Source organism: Aethina tumida, chromosome 1, assembly GCF_024364675.1.
Source record: "Aethina tumida isolate Nest 87 chromosome 1, icAetTumi1.1, whole genome shotgun sequence".
Classification (NCBI taxonomy): domain Eukaryota; kingdom Metazoa; phylum Arthropoda; class Insecta; order Coleoptera; family Nitidulidae; genus Aethina; species Aethina tumida.
The window spans coordinates 78,107,365-78,125,270 of NC_065435.1; the positions used below are offsets into that span (position 1 = coordinate 78,107,365).

The 17,906-nt window shown below is 28.9% G+C and overlaps 3 protein-coding genes across 4 annotated transcripts in view; 1 reads left to right on the plus strand and 2 right to left on the minus strand.

The window, feature by feature from the left end:
• LOC109608839 (neuropeptide CCHamide-1 receptor) overlaps positions 1 to 8,371 on the minus strand; it is a 36,470-nt gene extending 28,099 nt beyond the window's left edge. The window contains exon 1 of the mRNA XM_020025395.2: positions 8,279 to 8,371. The gene's annotated coding sequence lies outside the window, so the exon portion shown is untranslated. The remainder of the gene's footprint in view (positions 1 to 8,278) is intronic.
• A 1,169-nt stretch (positions 8,372 to 9,540) lies between these two features.
• LOC109607045 (uncharacterized) lies at positions 9,541 to 13,201 on the plus strand. 2 transcript variants are annotated; one of them, XM_020023605.2, is made up of 4 exons: positions 9,563 to 9,653; positions 9,720 to 11,434; positions 11,680 to 12,424; positions 12,590 to 13,201. In XM_020023605.2, the coding sequence occupies exons 1-2, from the start codon at positions 9,638 to 9,640 to the stop codon at positions 11,144 to 11,146; spliced, it is 1,443 nt and encodes a 480-aa protein (XP_019879164.2). In that variant the 5' UTR covers positions 9,563 to 9,637; the 3' UTR covers positions 11,147 to 11,434; positions 11,680 to 12,424; positions 12,590 to 13,201. The 2 variants fall into 2 exon arrangements, with proteins under 2 accessions (XP_049817353.1, XP_019879164.2); XM_049961396.1 differs by having other exon boundaries at positions 9,541 to 11,434.
• Positions 13,202 to 16,063: 2,862 nt separating this feature from the next.
• On the minus strand, positions 16,064 to 17,055 carry LOC109608756 (enhancer of split mbeta protein). The gene has a single exon (XM_020025294.2). The coding sequence runs from the start codon at positions 16,889 to 16,891 to the stop codon at positions 16,364 to 16,366; it is 528 nt and encodes a 175-aa protein (XP_019880853.1). The 5' UTR covers positions 16,892 to 17,055; the 3' UTR covers positions 16,064 to 16,363.
• Between the last annotated feature and the right edge of the window lie 851 nt (positions 17,056 to 17,906).

Sequence of the window (17,906 nt, forward strand, 5' to 3'; positions counted from 1 at the left end):
GCTGTAATTAATAAATTATAATAGATTAAAAGATTAAAACAGAAAACCTATTATCAACCGAAATTTAATTAGGAAGTGGGAGAAATTTTAATCTCCGGCAATTATGAGTAGAAATCAACCCGTTTTTGTACAAAGGATTATCTTCCAATTCTCAAACGTTCAAATTAAATCTTATCCTCTGGATAATACCATAAATTGCGAAGATAAATATGCGAAACTTCCCAGAAACTTCTCATGTATATCATCTTAAACTCGGTTGCACTTAACATACTTTTTGTTTTCATAATTTTATATCAGTTTGACCTAAAAACATATGTTTATCGAAAATATCTTTCGATGTTTTCGAACCAAATTGTGTATTTTATCTGAGTAAATCAAGGAAAAGTCTAGGTAGAAAAATAAATTAACATCAAACACCTTTTTAATAAATTAACGATCAATCGTAAAAAATGTCAAATATTTATTTGAATGGAGTATTTATAAAAATGATGGAGTGATAATTCAGTTCAAGGATTTACACTTTGTAAACGTATATATTTTTTGACAAATTACAACGGCATAATACAATACGTACAACCTTAAATCATTACAAATCGTTTGTTTTGTCTAATTAATTTGTTTTCTGTTCCGGCGAGGTTTGTTTGAGTTTCGTGCTGATAATAGAAATAAATTATCTATAAAACAAATATTTTTCGGGCGATAAAAGGTGCATTATTGCACTAAAAACAGTACGATCAAGGTGTATTATGAACTACTCAATTTATTTTTTACTTACCAAAGCCAGAACTGTTTTAAAATATAATATATTATTGTATAGCATTTTAACTCATCAACATTCTTTAAATTCTACTGCAGTACTAATTATAGTTTCTGCGTATGTATAAATAAGAGTTTAAAAAATTAATTTAGACGATATTGCTAGTTGCATTTAAATTCCTCCAATTATCGTTTTCTCCGTCTCAAACTTAAAATAATCCATTCATTATTTAAAACAAAATTTAGTCATAATTCACCCCTAAAATTTTAGAAAAAGCTTAAAGATAAATTGTTTATTTCCCTAATCATTTAATTAACGTTAAAAGCATATTTAAATGCAAAACAAACAATTCTTTTGCCGCCCTCCTCAACATTTTTCCCGTCAATTACTTAGAAATTCTCATTTAAAAATGCCTAACGACTTTTTAAAACACCCAAAAGAAATATATAAAACAAAAGGAAAGTAAATGAATGAATAAAATAAGGCAAAAATGATTTTAATATTGATTACAATTTGTCTGGCTTGATTTAATTAGTAACTCCGAGTGTAGCTAATTAATTGACTAGATGGAATATCGCAATATCATGAAAATTAATTCTGAAAGGTTAACTGCTGTTAATTTCGTCGACCACAAATTCGTTTCCTAATTTATTTACGCATTTATTAAATTTCTCCGTCTTTAAAAGTTAGTAGTAGTCACTTGAAAAATTAAAATGTATTTCAAATTAAATATCTCAATTGGGGAGAGAACCAACAACGGTGAAAAATCAAATCGTGTTCTCAACTCCAGTTGGCTACATTATATTTGCTCTACCGTGAAAATGAAATTTTACGGAAGATAAATAAATTCCCTCGTGAGTTTTTATTGCACTTTATGTATAGTAAATTTAAAAACATTTGTATGTATAATACGTTTATGGTGTTTTGATATTGTAGATATTATTTAATACGAGACTATTCCATTATCTTATGTGAAATTTGCACAAAACACACACACACCATTTTACAAGGTCTATTTTAATTATTAATATTTTCATATGGTGTTGTTGGTTGTATATATGTATATTTAAATAGTCGATTAGTACTTTTTTTAATATTAAAGAAAGAATTTTAATAACGACTAAATTTATTTACGTTATCATCTCCATTTCCTCAACCACTTCAAACCGAGTACATCGTAAAGATGAAGAAATTCGTATCTGCGTTTCACCCTAATTACGCTGAATAATATTCGTTATAATCTTTAGAAATGTCATTTTTAAGGATGCGCTTTCAAGCAACGAGTTTCCCGTTGTTATTTATAAATTCGACAGCCTTAACAAACCCGCATTACAGTTTTATCGTCCCGCCCGTCTTTCAATAACACCGATTCTATTTACACGAGCTAATGAACTAAGTTTTAATGACACCTGAAAATAGATGGGATGTTAAATTTTAATAATTTTGGCCAAGGAAACAACCCGAATGTTTGTTAATCAATATAAACAAACGTGGAAAATAAAACCGAGAAAATGTGCAGATTTTATTTCGGTCTATTTTTAGGTGAATCCATTAATCAACTTGCAGGAAAGTGTTTAAACGATTAATCTAATTATCCCATATATAAATCTTGATTCTTACAGTTCCTGACTTTTTTAATTATTTCTACAAATATAAATTCTTTCAAATTCTGTTTTATTAGTTTTCAGCAATTTTTTCATTTTAAATTTGCGTAAGTATTCTTAATTTTTGTTAATTTCATTCTAAATTCTGTACATTTGGATTTTTTACCATCCTAATGTATAGATACAAAGGTAGCCAAAGAATTTAAAATTAAACATTTTATAAGACTCTTATAAAAGGATTTAATTCAAAATTTATAAGTATGTTAGTATATAAAATATATTCTATATATACCGATTGAAAAGCCTTTGATCCTACTGAATTTTGAGAGATACAATAAAAGATTCCCACTACGAACCAAATTTGTAGACTTTTACTGTTTCTGTATTACATGATGTGTTTCTCTCTCTTGTAGATTGCACTCCACAGAAAAGTAATTAATAGTAATATGAAAAATAAAAGTCTAAATATTGCTGACATGCTAAAAACTTAAGATACTCCTTGAAAATGGTTTACATTTGTAACTACAATAAGAAAACGATCTAACAAAAAACTATTCTTTTTATATACAGACAAATTGGAAGAATCAGTAAACGAAATTATTTCTTGTCTGCTAGGCAAATAAAAAATGATATATATAATTGAATCAAAGAATATCAGTGTGTCAAATAAAGATGTCGACTGAATGAATGAAACTAGCAAGGATGTATTTCAGTAAATAAATCATTGCTCTCAAAAAATATATATAAACAAGACCAAAAGTTTGGACATTATGTATAAATTATCCTCCAGAATTTTGGCAAAAGGTACTTTGGAGTGATGAAGTTCAATAAAATAAGTTCAAGTGGTAAACATCATATTCGTCGTCACCGATGGAAACGTTATGATTTGGGATTCTTTTTCTTGACATGATATAGTACTATTACAAAAAAAATATTAGTGACATGGACTGTTTCATGTATGGAAACATCATGAAAGATGTAATAGAACCTTTTGTCAACGATAATTTACCATTTACATGGATTTTATGCATGATAATGATTCGAAGGGTAAAGTCGCATCTAAATACAATTGAAAACTTATTACATGACATGACGTCTCGATTAAAACACTAAAAACCATCAAATTTAGATGAATTATGGTTATTAATTGAAGAGTTGTGGAATTTAACCGGAAATGGCCGTTGTCGATATCTCGTTGGATCTATACCTCGCCGTTTACAGGCGGTTATAACGAACAAAGGATACCTAACAAAATATAAAATAAATATTAATATAAAAAATTTAATAAATATATATTTTCTTGAATGTGTGCTATTTCCATGACTTGATTTAGGTACAAAATGAAATGTAGAAAGAATAAAGTAAAATTATTTTAAGTAAAATATAAAAAATATTTGGATTACATTTTAAATAATTAAAGGTGCGCATTTCCTAATTAACATTAAATAGTTAATGTTAATTAGAAAATAATATGTATTAATTCTCTGCCCACCAATACATATTTAAATTTAATTTTTGTGTTTGCATTTTTATTCTTTTATTTTATAGATGTTATTTTTCGATGCAAATATTTCATATTATTTTCAACTCACAAAATTCAAATAAAAATATTTTTTGCTTTATAAAGTTGTCCACATTTCTAATATGTCTCCCATCCAAAAATCTGACATAAAACTTATTTCGACATCATGTTTATTTGATCGGTAAGCAAAACCGAATCAAAATCCGCATCTAAACAGAATAATAGATGGAGTTTAAAACGGAAACGTTCGAGCACAAGTTCATTTAACGGATTTATGTCTAAGAACTAAAGTCAGTTTATTTGAGAGCACGAACCAGATATGTTTTGAATATGCCAACCCATTTTCAAGTTTAATTTGCGCACGAATTAAAGGAGTATGTGACCCTGTCTACATTTATCACGATTAAAATCATCTCGCAGTGTTACAATCGGGCACCATTCCTGTTTTCATAAAATTAGTTTTTTTCTGCAGACAATAACCGAGATTTTATGGAGTTGATGAAACAGAATACATCAACTTTTAGGATGATTAAAAAATATTGACTAACCCTTTTTCATGAATCCCGGATACGGAACAAAGGTGACTGTTGCAGACAATGAATTAATTAATTAGCACGAACCGGTTTTGGATAGTACGATATTAATTTAGGATTATGTGCACGGACTGTAATAAACAAGGTGGTGATTATTCTTGTCATTGCAAGTTTAATTGCGTTATCTACTTAAAATATGTCCCGGATTTGCAGTGAAAATATGATGGATCCTTTATAACAACCGGCTTTATTTTGATTAACTAAGTTGATCAATTTAAGAACTTGAGGACAAGGATAAAGTCGGATTATCCTGAACTAAATTAATACAATTACTTATAAAAATGTACGACATAAAATTTAACATTAACGAAAGAAGAAGTAGTAAACTTTTACTTGCACTACAATTTCCTTAATCCTCTTCATGGCAGGATAACTTCAAGAATGTTTCAATTATGATGTTGAATTACTTTATCGACTGGTATGTTTTTTCTTTGACCGGCTTAGGTATAACTTTTTAGGCGAGATTCGTCAGATGTTTACTGGCCACATGGGGCGAATTCCTCGGCCCGAAAATGATCCGCCTAATGACTGACAAGAGTCTCATCTCCTACAGAGCGAAAAACGTTCTTTGTTTATATCAGAACAATGATTTTTATCGATTGATTTTTTTGAGTAGGAAAAACGTGATCTTTGAACGTCTTTCATGTGTCAATGTGAAATAATTCAATTTTCGACTTCAGTTATTTCTGAGAACCCTTTCAGGTAATTTTAAAGTCACATTTCAGACATACAATTGCTTGTCAGCGGGATTCACGCGTGTGAAAAGATAAAAGTGCCCAAGCTGAAAGAAATCGACACATCTTTCGCAATATAAGAAACTTCCGAAAAATGTGTCTAGTTAATTTTGAGCAGTTTGTTCAATTCAATTCAATCCAATTTACGACTGTGGAAAATAAGAATTAAATCTTGAGTGAATTCGTTCATTTTTATGATAGTTCTGTTTACTTATATCCACACACAACTCACTCACATATTTTCTGTAGGTGTAATATTTACATAATTCCTGTTTATTGAAAGACTTCAATTAAATGTTTATTTATCTCAAAGCGTAAAATAAATGTACTATCCATTCTCAAGTGGTTCCATTTGTATCTTTGTAAATTTAATTAAAATTCATTTTATGCTTTACTAGAATAAAACATCGGTTTATAAGCTTGAAAACAGTCATATATTTAATAATAAACGTCACACACTAAGGGTGTGATGTAACTGACAACCCAACTCCACATTTCTATTCTATTGACATCGAACCGCTCCAATTCAACTCCTATTAGTTGAACCATTTTACGCGGTTACAGAACCGTACGGATAAAATTAAAGGACTTTAAATTCTAAATCCAATTAAATAATACAAAATATTATTACTGGATTAAAACCATGTTTGTCGCATACTTTGCAACCACTAACCTAAGACTAAACAGCAATTAATGACAATAACAAAGGGATTAATACCGCAAACATTTAAGGGTAGTTCATCTCTGATCTAAACGATAAACTAAACGTTTACGTGAACACAATGTCAGTTAAACGCACATTGAAATTCGCAATAGCTTAAGGTGCTCTCAATTACTCGTACAAGGCGCCGATAAAGATGTAACAAATTGTGTTGGAAAACTATTCATGTTTTGAAGGGGTCCACTAAATATACATGTTTATCCTTAATTAAGCAGTAGATAAAGTAGAAACAATTTGAATTTACGATTGTGCACATAATTTTACATAACTCAAAATCATAAACAGCTCGTCGTGCATCCAAAATCACGCATATATATATATATATATATATATATATATATATATATATATATATATATATATATATATATATATATATTCAAAAATAAATAGCAGAAACCAATTTAGTGTCCATTTGCTTAATGAATTTCCAATGTACGTTCAACGCTCAACAAGTGATAGTGCAATTTGTCATTTGAATCCGCAGGATTTAATACTCCATTACTTCGGATTCATAACTGCAATTTAACTTATAACTTATAAGTCAATTTTCTCTCAGAAAGATGGTATTAAATTTAAAACTGGCATTGTTGTATGCCTTGCACATCTCGCCAAATATAATCTTGATAAAGTTTCAATAAGGATTGAGTTCTCGTTGTATTTTTCTTGAATGAACTTTGATATTAAAGAGATTGACTAAAACTGACTTGAATTGAATTTAGTAGTTAATAGTTCTGGAACGTTTGAAGGATGTTCAAAGGATCAGATCGGAATACTTAATTAATTTGAGCTTCCGTCAAAGAAATTATGCAAGGTAGGATATGAAATAACTTAACTTTGCAACTACTTTATTGTACAGTAAAGACTATAATATTAAATAATCCCATACAAATTTGTAATAAAGTAGCATTTATAAAGACACGTTCACAATTCGCAATTATTTATGACGATATCTTTGTACATAACTTTTATCACTTGCACGTTCGTATGTTTTGAAATTTGGATTCGAATGACGTTCTGGTAGAGATATATTTGCCCAACAATCGATCAGTAAATGACGTGTTAATAATAATTCCCTCACTAATAACATTAAAGCCGTTAAATGTTTGCTTTCAGGAATATTGTATAAACAATGTGTTTATGAAATATTAATTGCGCATAGTCATAACATTGTTAAGACTTTCGTATATTACGTTTATTTATGTTCACAAAGTAATTAGTTTTTTTTAGTTTAGGTAAATGTTTTGTACGTATTATTAAATATAAATTTATAAGAAAACAGGTTTTAAAGTTGTTTATTGTTATGATTTGTATGTTTTTTGATTTCAAATCATGTGCCAATTTCAACGTGTAATCCACTGAAAAGTTTATCTTTAACTAATTTAATGATCGTGTATATTTTAATAATTTTTATATTTGCTAATTTACAACTTTTCATACATATGTTATTTTACTACTCTTATTTTATATATTATATACAAATAAAATTAACAAAATGTGTTTAAAAAAATGATATATTTTATCATAAGCATTTATCTTCCATCGGAAATTAGATTCAAGTCAAGAAATCAATGCATGAATTATTATTATTTTGAGCTAAAATTCATGTATTATAAAAATTCTGAAAAATTAAAAATTGTAATTGCACATGCATGCAATACAATCAATCAATTTTCTAAAAATATAACTAATCACAATAAACAACACAAAATTATTAATTTCTCCATTCAATACAAAGTAGTTTACAGTAATAATCAAAATGGCTTGTTTTATTATTGATTTCATACGAATATATAATATTATAAATATATAACATTTTATGAATTTGAACATTAAACTGAAATGAACTAAATACATAAGTTAATATTAGTTTTTATAATGCAAATAACAATTGTATATAGATTTTTATTTTCAGTACTAGTATGTAAGTAGATAATATCGAAAAAATTTAATATAAATGTATATGTATATATTTAATTATCTTTAAACACAAATTCTTATTTTAAATAGCGAAAGAGAATTTAAATGGACAATTTATGACAACACATTTTATATAATTAAATTGTTGTTGTATTTAAGGAAGCTTTTAATTAGAAATTTCATTGTAATTTGTGATAAAACAAAAACATAAATTTTATCCCAGATTCAAGACGACAAGTGCCTTTGTGCGTGGTGCAAATATCTTGCCTCATCAACGTGAAAACCCGTCCATTCATTAAGCACATTAAAACATCCATACATATTATGATTTTAGCCCTTGTTTACAATTTCACGTTTTCTTTAATATACTTTTTGCGAACAAAGGAAAAGTTCTCTTTAACTATTCGACCTTATAATTAAAAATTACCTCGTTTAAAATAGAGTTTGTGTGTGAATAGCACCACTGAAAACTGTCACGAATTACACTCAAAAAGTAAACGATTTTCGGTGGAAAACTTTGTGCGTGTCGCTCTATGTTTGGAAGTTTCGGGGAAAGCGCGCGCGAACACTGAAACGCGCCCCTGAAAAGCTTGAATGAAGCCGAAAGTTTTGACGACGCGCGCGCGCTATTCATCGCCAATTATAATTTGTCTTGTTTAGTTTATAGTAATTATTGTACCAGTTTCTTAAGGCAGCAAATGGTGCAGTGGAAAAATGTTGTGGTTTGTTATTTCAGGCACATGCTAAAATTATTGATTTATAAATGGTGCAAGTTGATGAGTCAACAATACAAGTCCGGAATTAATGGTATTACTGCGTATGCAAATGGTGGATGAACAAGTAAATATATTCAGTTCAGACGGAAGTGTGTAGCTGTAATCACTGGTATTAATTTGATTGTAATAAGTCGTTGCGTAAAATTGATTGAAATAATTATTTAGAATTGACACTAAGTCTACATTTAACATAATTTCAAAATAGTAGTATAAAAATCACGAACAAACATGCTTAATACCCGTTCTCAGAGAATTTGTCTGTTCAATATTGGAATATGCTTACATTTTCGTTCATGTCTGCTTACAATACATTTTACAATCTTTCGAATCGAATAGTTAATAATGCCTATAATGAAATAAAGAGACGCTTTTTCGGAAACATTTTTAGTAACGCTTATGTATTTTTAAATTCAACACCTATGTCAATATTTAAAAACGGATCGACAAATGGTGATGTTAACATATATATGGAATTGATAAGTAACTGGTGATGAAAATGGCATTGAAATAGATAATGGAAAAGACGATTCTATAGAAAACCAAATCATTAATATTTATGAAGAATATTTGGTTTATGGTCGTGTTGAAAGAGGAGTAGACTATTATGACTATAAAGAAATTGAAGAATACCTAGATGAAAGTGATGAATTGTATTTTTAACGTAATTCCTATTTTTTATGCACTACACACAAACCTTGTAAAATAATAAATGCACATTGTTCAAGTTTTTTATCAAACATCGCAATCTTGCCTGTTATTAATTGTGAAACGGTTCGCAAATACAAAAATTGATAATAATAATCGCTTTGTAAATATTTAATGTGACAAACCAAAATTCCCCTGTTTCTTTTAAAATTTAAGTCAGTTCAATTTTTATCAAAATTGAATCACTAGCTTGTAGTAACTGTATAAAGATGATCCATCGAGTAGTTTTGTTGGTGATTTTTTTTGGCTTGTACTTTTGCCAAAGTGAAAAACATAAATATGATTCGCAAAATAAGAAATTTCTAATGGAAGTGATGAAAGGTATGTCAAGTACAAGTCAGAAAGAAACAGATCATTACTTCTTACTAAACGTCAAATTTAATACAGATAAACTAAAGCCTTTAAGGGTGCAACAAAATATAACGATTTCCTACACGCTATCTCAGGAAAATGATGACTACATGATTACAGAACACCTCAAGATTATTTACACTGACAAAGAATATTTAATCTCATCTTACGAAGAAAGTACTGAAGTAGTGTCTTTTAAATGTAATAACAAAAAAAATATACATTATAAATTTTTCCAATATGATCCTAAGGATACAAATAAAAACAATAGTACGGACCAAAAAGTGAATTTATTTATAAATGGAAAAGGGTTGATCGGAAACTTTTCAACAAAATTGACACCAAATAATTTTATAATCGACAGCTTTTATCTCGAAGTTTGGAGTAACATAAGTTATAAAGAAGAAAACGTTGGAAATTTAAAATTAATAAATTATAATTTAACACATGTGGACGAAGAATACATCCATATTTTCAATAGAAGACCCAATTTAAAGGCGATGTTTATGATAAAAGACATGACAATTAACAGAGTTCTACAGGGATCATTTAGTGATTCTTGTTGGTACTTCTTCCCTCCAAAAAGGGACGAGACACAAAGAATTGTGCGCTGCGCTTTTGATTCCCTAGATAATATCAAGGAATATACATCAACATCATCCTGTAACACAGATAAAGCGGATGACAAATATATTAACAATATAAAAATAGGATGTAAATCATTAACTAAATCCGATGATAGTGAAAACAACGGATTTCCATGTGCAGATGCCACTGACGACACTGAACGTGAAAATGAGGAGCATTCTCTTAACTCCGCGTGGGGAAGTGGACACCCAACCGACAATGATGATGACGACTTAGAATATGAAAGTGGCGATGGTTCAGGTAATTCTGAATGGGGAAGCGGATCAACAAAAGCCGACGTTGAAAGTACAAGTGCACTTCCATCTGGCGATGGTGACGACGACTTGGAATTCGAAAGTGGCGATGATTCTGGTAACTTCGGATGGGGAAGCATATCAACAGCCAACGAGATTGAAAGTTCAAGTGGACTTCCATCCGGTGATGTTAATGATGACACAGAATACGTCAATAACGGTTATTCAGGTTTCTCCGGATACGGACATCCATCAGACACTGATGATGACGAAGATTCTGGATATTCCGGGTGGGGAAGCGGACGTCCGTCAGGCTATGATAACGATGACTTAGAACATAAATATATCGATCACTCTGGTTACTCCGGATGGGGAAGCGGATCAGGAAATTATGACGAAAATACTAACAAACGTCCGTCGGGCGATAATAATGACGACACAGAATATGAAAATGGCGGTGGTTCAAATAATTCGGGAAGCGGATTATATGAAAATTACGATAATTCAGAAAGTGTTGTAAATGAAAATAACCAAGATAATGTGCTCCAAGACAAACCGGTTAATGGAATATTATATGTTTAATTTCAATGAATTGTTATTTTACCTTGTATTTTTTTAATAAAGAATGACACATTGATTGAGAACAAACATTTATATCACTTTTCACTTATCTTATCTTATCTTATTTTGCTAGAGAATAGAATAGGTTGACTCATATATTTTTACAAATTGAGATATGGTACGACAGTTCTGAGTTACTACATAAATTAAAATAACTTTTTGCGTCATCTCTTGAAAAACATTTAATCAAAATGTGTGTTTATAAAATTGCATACGTTCTTGACATTTACTCTTAAGTACATCAAAAAGGTAAGATTTATTTCCAACATTTAATATCTTATATAACAAATATATAATATAATATAACAAATTTTGAATAACGAAAATGAAATAACAAAATCAAAATATAAATCCTGTCAAAAATTTAATTATATATAATTATCATTTCTTATTTATTTTTAACTTTTTTTCCACAAATAATTATTATGAATAGATTAACAATTCAAAAATATTATTTGCAAAATGTTTCATTGACAATTTTTATCACTCCACAGCTAAAAATGAAATATAATCTGCAATTGATGGTCATCTGCTTGTTTATGCAAAATTACACAACAGATGACGAATTTTTTTTTGAAGATAACGAAATGTTCAAGGACAAAGAACCAATATTAAAGATATCAGAAATAGGGAATGAACTAATTCTTACAGATGAAAATACCGTACCTATTCACATTTTTTTAAAAGACAACTATAACAATTATGACGGAAGTGGAGCCGGAAGCCGAGCCGGAAGCGGAATCGAAATTGTTGAAACCGGAAGTGGGATGCTTGAAACCATGGGAAGTGGAAGTGGTAGTGGAATGCTAATGGAAGATGACATACGCGAAAATTACGAACCGTATGATGAAGAAATACGAAAAATATACTTTCTATAACTTAATTTGTAATAAATACTATCAAAAAATGTTATGATTATGATTAAATGACTTGACCTCTTACCACATCATTTATAGATCATACGCAAATTTAATGTAAAAAAAAACTTTATAGTACATAGAACTTAGTATCCATTTGACTTCGTCGAAATGAAGACGATATTTCTACTACTTGGTTGTATGGTTCTCGTTTTTATCAATGTAGAGGCCCGAAACTGGTGCGGCGCTTATTTACAATGTTCAAACTGTAATTGCAGTTATCGTTCAAGGTGTAGGCCACAAAGATGTAAATATAACACCTTTGATCGATTCCAACGTCACTGGCAGATCCCAAAATCAATAAAAATCAAAAATACAAGTGGTAAGTATTGAATTCAACTCAAATAAGTTATATCAACGATTTAAAATAAAAAACGGTATCTGAAAGTAATGTGTTCAACATGTTTTACCATACTTCGTCTATTATAACGTATTTCTAGTTAAATATTTCAAATGATTTCATTTTATACTAAACATTTTCTTCCAGATCGCCAAGGTACTTGTCCAAAACAAAGAATAAATTGCATAATCCCCAAACGTGTGGATTATAAATTATATGAATGTGATTTCGATAGGCAATGTCCGGATACATTCAAGTGTTGCTACGACAACTGTTTTAAGATTAAAATTTGCAAACATTTAATCCCAAATAAATCCAACGCAACATCAAATTCAGGCTCTAAGACGACAGATATGACTGATACAACAGAAAAAAACATAACTGAAACTCCTACGATAGAAATTATTACAACAGAGATTTTTACAACAAAAAGAACAACAACAACAACAACAACAACAGAAGCTGTCACAACAGAAAGTATCACGACTGAGGCTGCTACGACAACAGATATTGCCGCAACAGAGACTATCACAACAGAGACCGTCACTACAGAGACTGCCACAACAGAAAATACCACGACTGAAGATAGTACCACAACAGAGACTACCGAAACGCAAAATATCACAACCGATCATATTACGACCGAATTTGCCATAACCGAGGCTCAAGAAAGTTCAACTCTGTCTTCTGAAGAGTATTCAGACGGTTTTATAGATAATGAATATGAATATAATGAATATTAAAACTCTTTGTTTTGAATGCTAGTTTTAATTAATCTAACCCCAATATTATTTATTTAAATAAAAAATAACATTTCAGACAAACCCGTAATAGATTAAATCTAGTGCAAATTAGATCATAAATATATCAAATATTAAAAAACCTACAAATCAAAAACGCCTTAAATTTAAAATTTGATGACAATTTATCAAAGACAGGATAAATAAAGCAATAATAACAAAACAAAAAAATAGACAATTAATAATGGAAATAGTAAATGTAATCAATTCTTTTCTTTGTTGACAAATTTAGGCAGTGGTGACTCGTGAGGCACATTAGAACAAAAAAAAAACATAAACAATATTTTATTTTTATTTACACATAATTAACAGCATACAATTCGAACGATCATGCAATGTAAATTTTGTCGGCAATATAGAACATACAAATCACAAAAAGCCCTTTTATAAAAAATAACTTCATCACCCTTGGAAAATAAAAGACAAGGCCAGCAAAATAATTTATTCATTTCGGTACTTCTCGTTAACCAATTAAATTTATTATACCATGATATAATAAATCCGCAGTTTTTCGTGCCATATTTGTTAAAGTATTTAAATTAGGAATTGAAAGAGTTAATTCTTTTACAACATACATTTATCATAGTAATTTGAGCTGGAAATACAAATTTATTTAATGAAAAATCAACTACATCAACAGCATTTATTATGTTAATAAATTCTTTCGTGGTATTACTGATCGGCGCCATTTAGTATTAAAGAGAAGCAGTATTTGATGAACTTTTCCTCAATTGAATACACCAGACACACACAGGATCAAGTAGCTTTTGAAACTGAGGAATCGTTCTGGAACTTCGTTTGTTTCGGTATTTGGAGTTATCCCATTGCCTAGAGGCCTGTCTCAGCTCCCCTACCATTAAAACAATTAACGATCTTAACGAGCGCGAAAATTCAAACTAAATAGAAATATTCAAGATTTATTTATAAAAATAATTGATGCGTAAGACTTTTAAAAGTGACTCTGGAGAATACGCACAAGATATTCATTGAAATTTAATATAAAACTGTTTTTGCTTATTTAATTGTCTGTTTTTTAACCTGTTAGCCTTATATCTTTGTTTAAATATTAAGTTACTAGTTATTTAAGAAACTGCTGAGGAAACACAGTTACAATACTTCTTGGAATTTTTTATTTGTTTTCCTAAAATTTGAACCTCAATTTTTATAGATAAATTATCATTTAAACTGTGAGCCAAATAAATATTTCAATTCACTTTAGGTTTGTGACATCCTACAAAAAAAATCATTCTAAAAATATGATTATTTTCGTTGACAATACTAGTAACATTTACAGTTGTAAAGGATTATTCTTCCGGAATTTTAAGGCTCAATTTCCGCTGAGCCACGAAAGGCGCCAATACCCTCTACTGGAGTCGTAGCAATCGTCACAATGTTTGCGATTGCATAGAAATACGTATTCAGTACCATTGAAGCATATGAACCATTTTTGTGGAGTTATTAAAATCCTACTTTATAATTTATAGCAAAGAGAAAAATCAATTTATTATTTATAAATAATACAATTAAATATCAAAATGAATTTTATATATATATATATATATATATATATATATATATATATATTTGAATTGTTATTCATTATCGAAAATAATTGTGTTAATAAAATTTTAATTTAAATTTCCCGAATTACCGTTTAATTTAATTTAGTATTATAAAATATATATTTTTTGTATGTTACATTTACAGATTCTTCGTTTGCTGCATTATAGAATAGTTAATAAAATATTTACATTCCTTTATGATGATGACAGAAATTTGTAATTATGTCCTTTAATTATTTTTTTAAGAAACGTGTCGCAAGGAATATATAAAGCAAACTTACTTATGAGTATAAATAGTTTACTCTCTAAATAATAGGTGGCACAATAGTATATTAATACAGTTTTCATGTTATACGTTTTCAATTAAAGAAAACTGTAATTTGATATTATTACATTTTCATAAATTTAAACTTCTGATACAAGATGGCACTTCTTCAATATATTATCAAATCTGAAAATATTTTATTGTTGAATGGAATTGAATTTTATTTTATTCTTTTATTTATTTATAACATGTGTATAACATTTTAAGTATCAAAATAATGAAATTTTTAATTAATGTTTTATACGCAATAGTGAAATAAAAGTAAAGATAATACTATGCCGCCCTTAAACATTCACAATTAATTATTTTCCCTTTATAATATAAAATACATATTTTAAAAGTTATGATAATTGTAAATATAAATTAAAAACAAAAGATTGGCGAATAGGCCATTTTATTTCGACCAAAATTTCAAATTAATCAAAATTAGTTAACTTTAAAATATATTTGTAAAAATAATAATTTTGGATTTTTATTTTACATATTGTCTTTAATTAATTTAATTTTGTTAGTTTGTTATTGTATATTCTCTCTTTTATTTATATAAATAATTAATTAAACATTTGTTATAGATTTTACTTCCATTAATTTTAAACTGTGATTATTACAAACCCTTGGTTTATTTTGTTCGCAAAAATTGTAATTAATTTATTAATTAGTATAAATTATATTATGTATATTTAAAATTTAATGTATTTATTAACAATGAATAATTTTCCTTTATGTAGATTTAAATATATATATAATTAATTAATATACAATTTTTAGAAAAAAAGTTATTTTAAATGTTAATTATTATTATTAAATTTATATGTTTTTAAACATGTTAAATTTATTTAATAATAATTTCAGTTAATGTTTTATATAGATAATTTTTAGAAAATAATTGTTTTGGCTGAAATTGGTATAAAAAATAATGCTATTTTATATTGAGATTACAAAATAATCTTTATTCGTAAAAAATTACAAAAAAATATCAGTCAGGTACTAAATCTGCAACAACACATTTATTTCATGTCACTTTATTACTACATATCTAACATATCACAGCATTAAAGCTCATTGTTTTTCCCATATAAAAATATATATAATAATATACTGTGAGTAACAACCTTCTAAACATAAAATAATACTAAACATAACCAGAATCAAAATTTTCAACTAACCCTAACTTAAACTAATCCACATTCGGAAAAATAAAGCTGAGAATTTCACTAAAGTCGAACGTCACAAATCACCAGGGTCTCCACATTGGACTGTGCTTCACCTCAGTATTGTTCGCGGGCGAAATCGGAGGCGTGAATGTTTGCTGGGGATACTGGATTTGCATGTTTTGCTGGACACAATCCAACTGTCTGACACAGGCCCCCAAGTGCTGGAGTAACTTCCTCCCGGCAGCAGGATCAATGGTGTCGTTGGGGGTGGTGATGAAATGGGTGACTTCCTGCGCGCACTGCGTGAATCCAGCGCGGAATCGGTCTGCGTAACTTTGTTCCTGCGGAAGGATCAACTGATGTTGTCGTTTCAGGTTGTGCAGGTGGCGAACTGTCAGCTCCAAAATATCCGCCTTTTCCAATTTGGAAACGTTTTCGCCCTCGCTCTGCAGCGCGGTAACCATCAACTCCTTCAACTCGTCCAGACACCTGTTGATTCTGGCCCTTCGTTTTCGCTCCAGCATTGGCTTCATCACTTTCCGATATTGGTAAGTCCTGGAAATCGGTTCTTCGCTATACTCGTGGTTGATGAACGGTGTCGGTGCCATCGCGATCACTCTTTAACTCTGTACGGTACGACTCAACAGGCTGCGTGTTTAAGAATGACTTGAAACGTCAGTGGAATTGGTTTTATATGAATGCTCGAAAACGTAGTGTAGTGGGGCGCACTACGGGCATTCATAATTCTCCCTCTCGCTTTCGAACGAAGGTTGTTAAATATAGCCGTCCTTGTTGCGGGGTAAATTGGGCTGGTGCATTTATTACACGGGTGCACAGAAATTTGAGCAAATTGTAAACATACTATTCAAGGGTTTTAGCAAGCTTTGTTTTTGGCGGTCTGATCGTGGTTATTAATCAGTTAAATGGGGTTGATAATGAGGCGATTTTATCAGTTTTCAGTGAATTGCATTACGTATTGGGCTTATGGATTGTTTGGTTATTGATAAAACCGTCTAGACGGAAATGTTATCGAAACTTATCGATTTGGCACACTCACAATTATATTTGTTTAATTAATTTATAATTTGTATGTGTTTTAATATTATAATTTATTTTATAAAATTGTTTATCACATTTCTTGTTGTTTTTATTTTTATTGAAAATCTAATACATGACATAAAATTTTACTTTACGTACATTTTTTATAAATTAAAAAAATAGGAATCTTAGTTTTAATAAAAAAAAAATCATTTTAAACAAACAAATAAATAAATAAATTTGTAATTTTGTCTAACAAATTTTATTAATAAAAAGTAAATAAAAATCAACTTAAAAAAATAACCAAATTATACAAATTAAATTATTTTTTAAATTACATATTATGTATTTGTTTTTGTAGGAATTGATGGGATGCATTTTAGTAACAATATTAATTTTAATTGTTACTTAATAAGATAAAAAATATAAGATGCAACAAATATTTATATAACGATTTTTAATTTCAGAATATTCATTTGTTAAACTAATTAAATTCAAATAAAATAAATTAATGTAATTGAGAAATTTGGATAATTTTGCGCAATCAACAAAACGATTGTAATATATTTCAAATGCAAATACAAG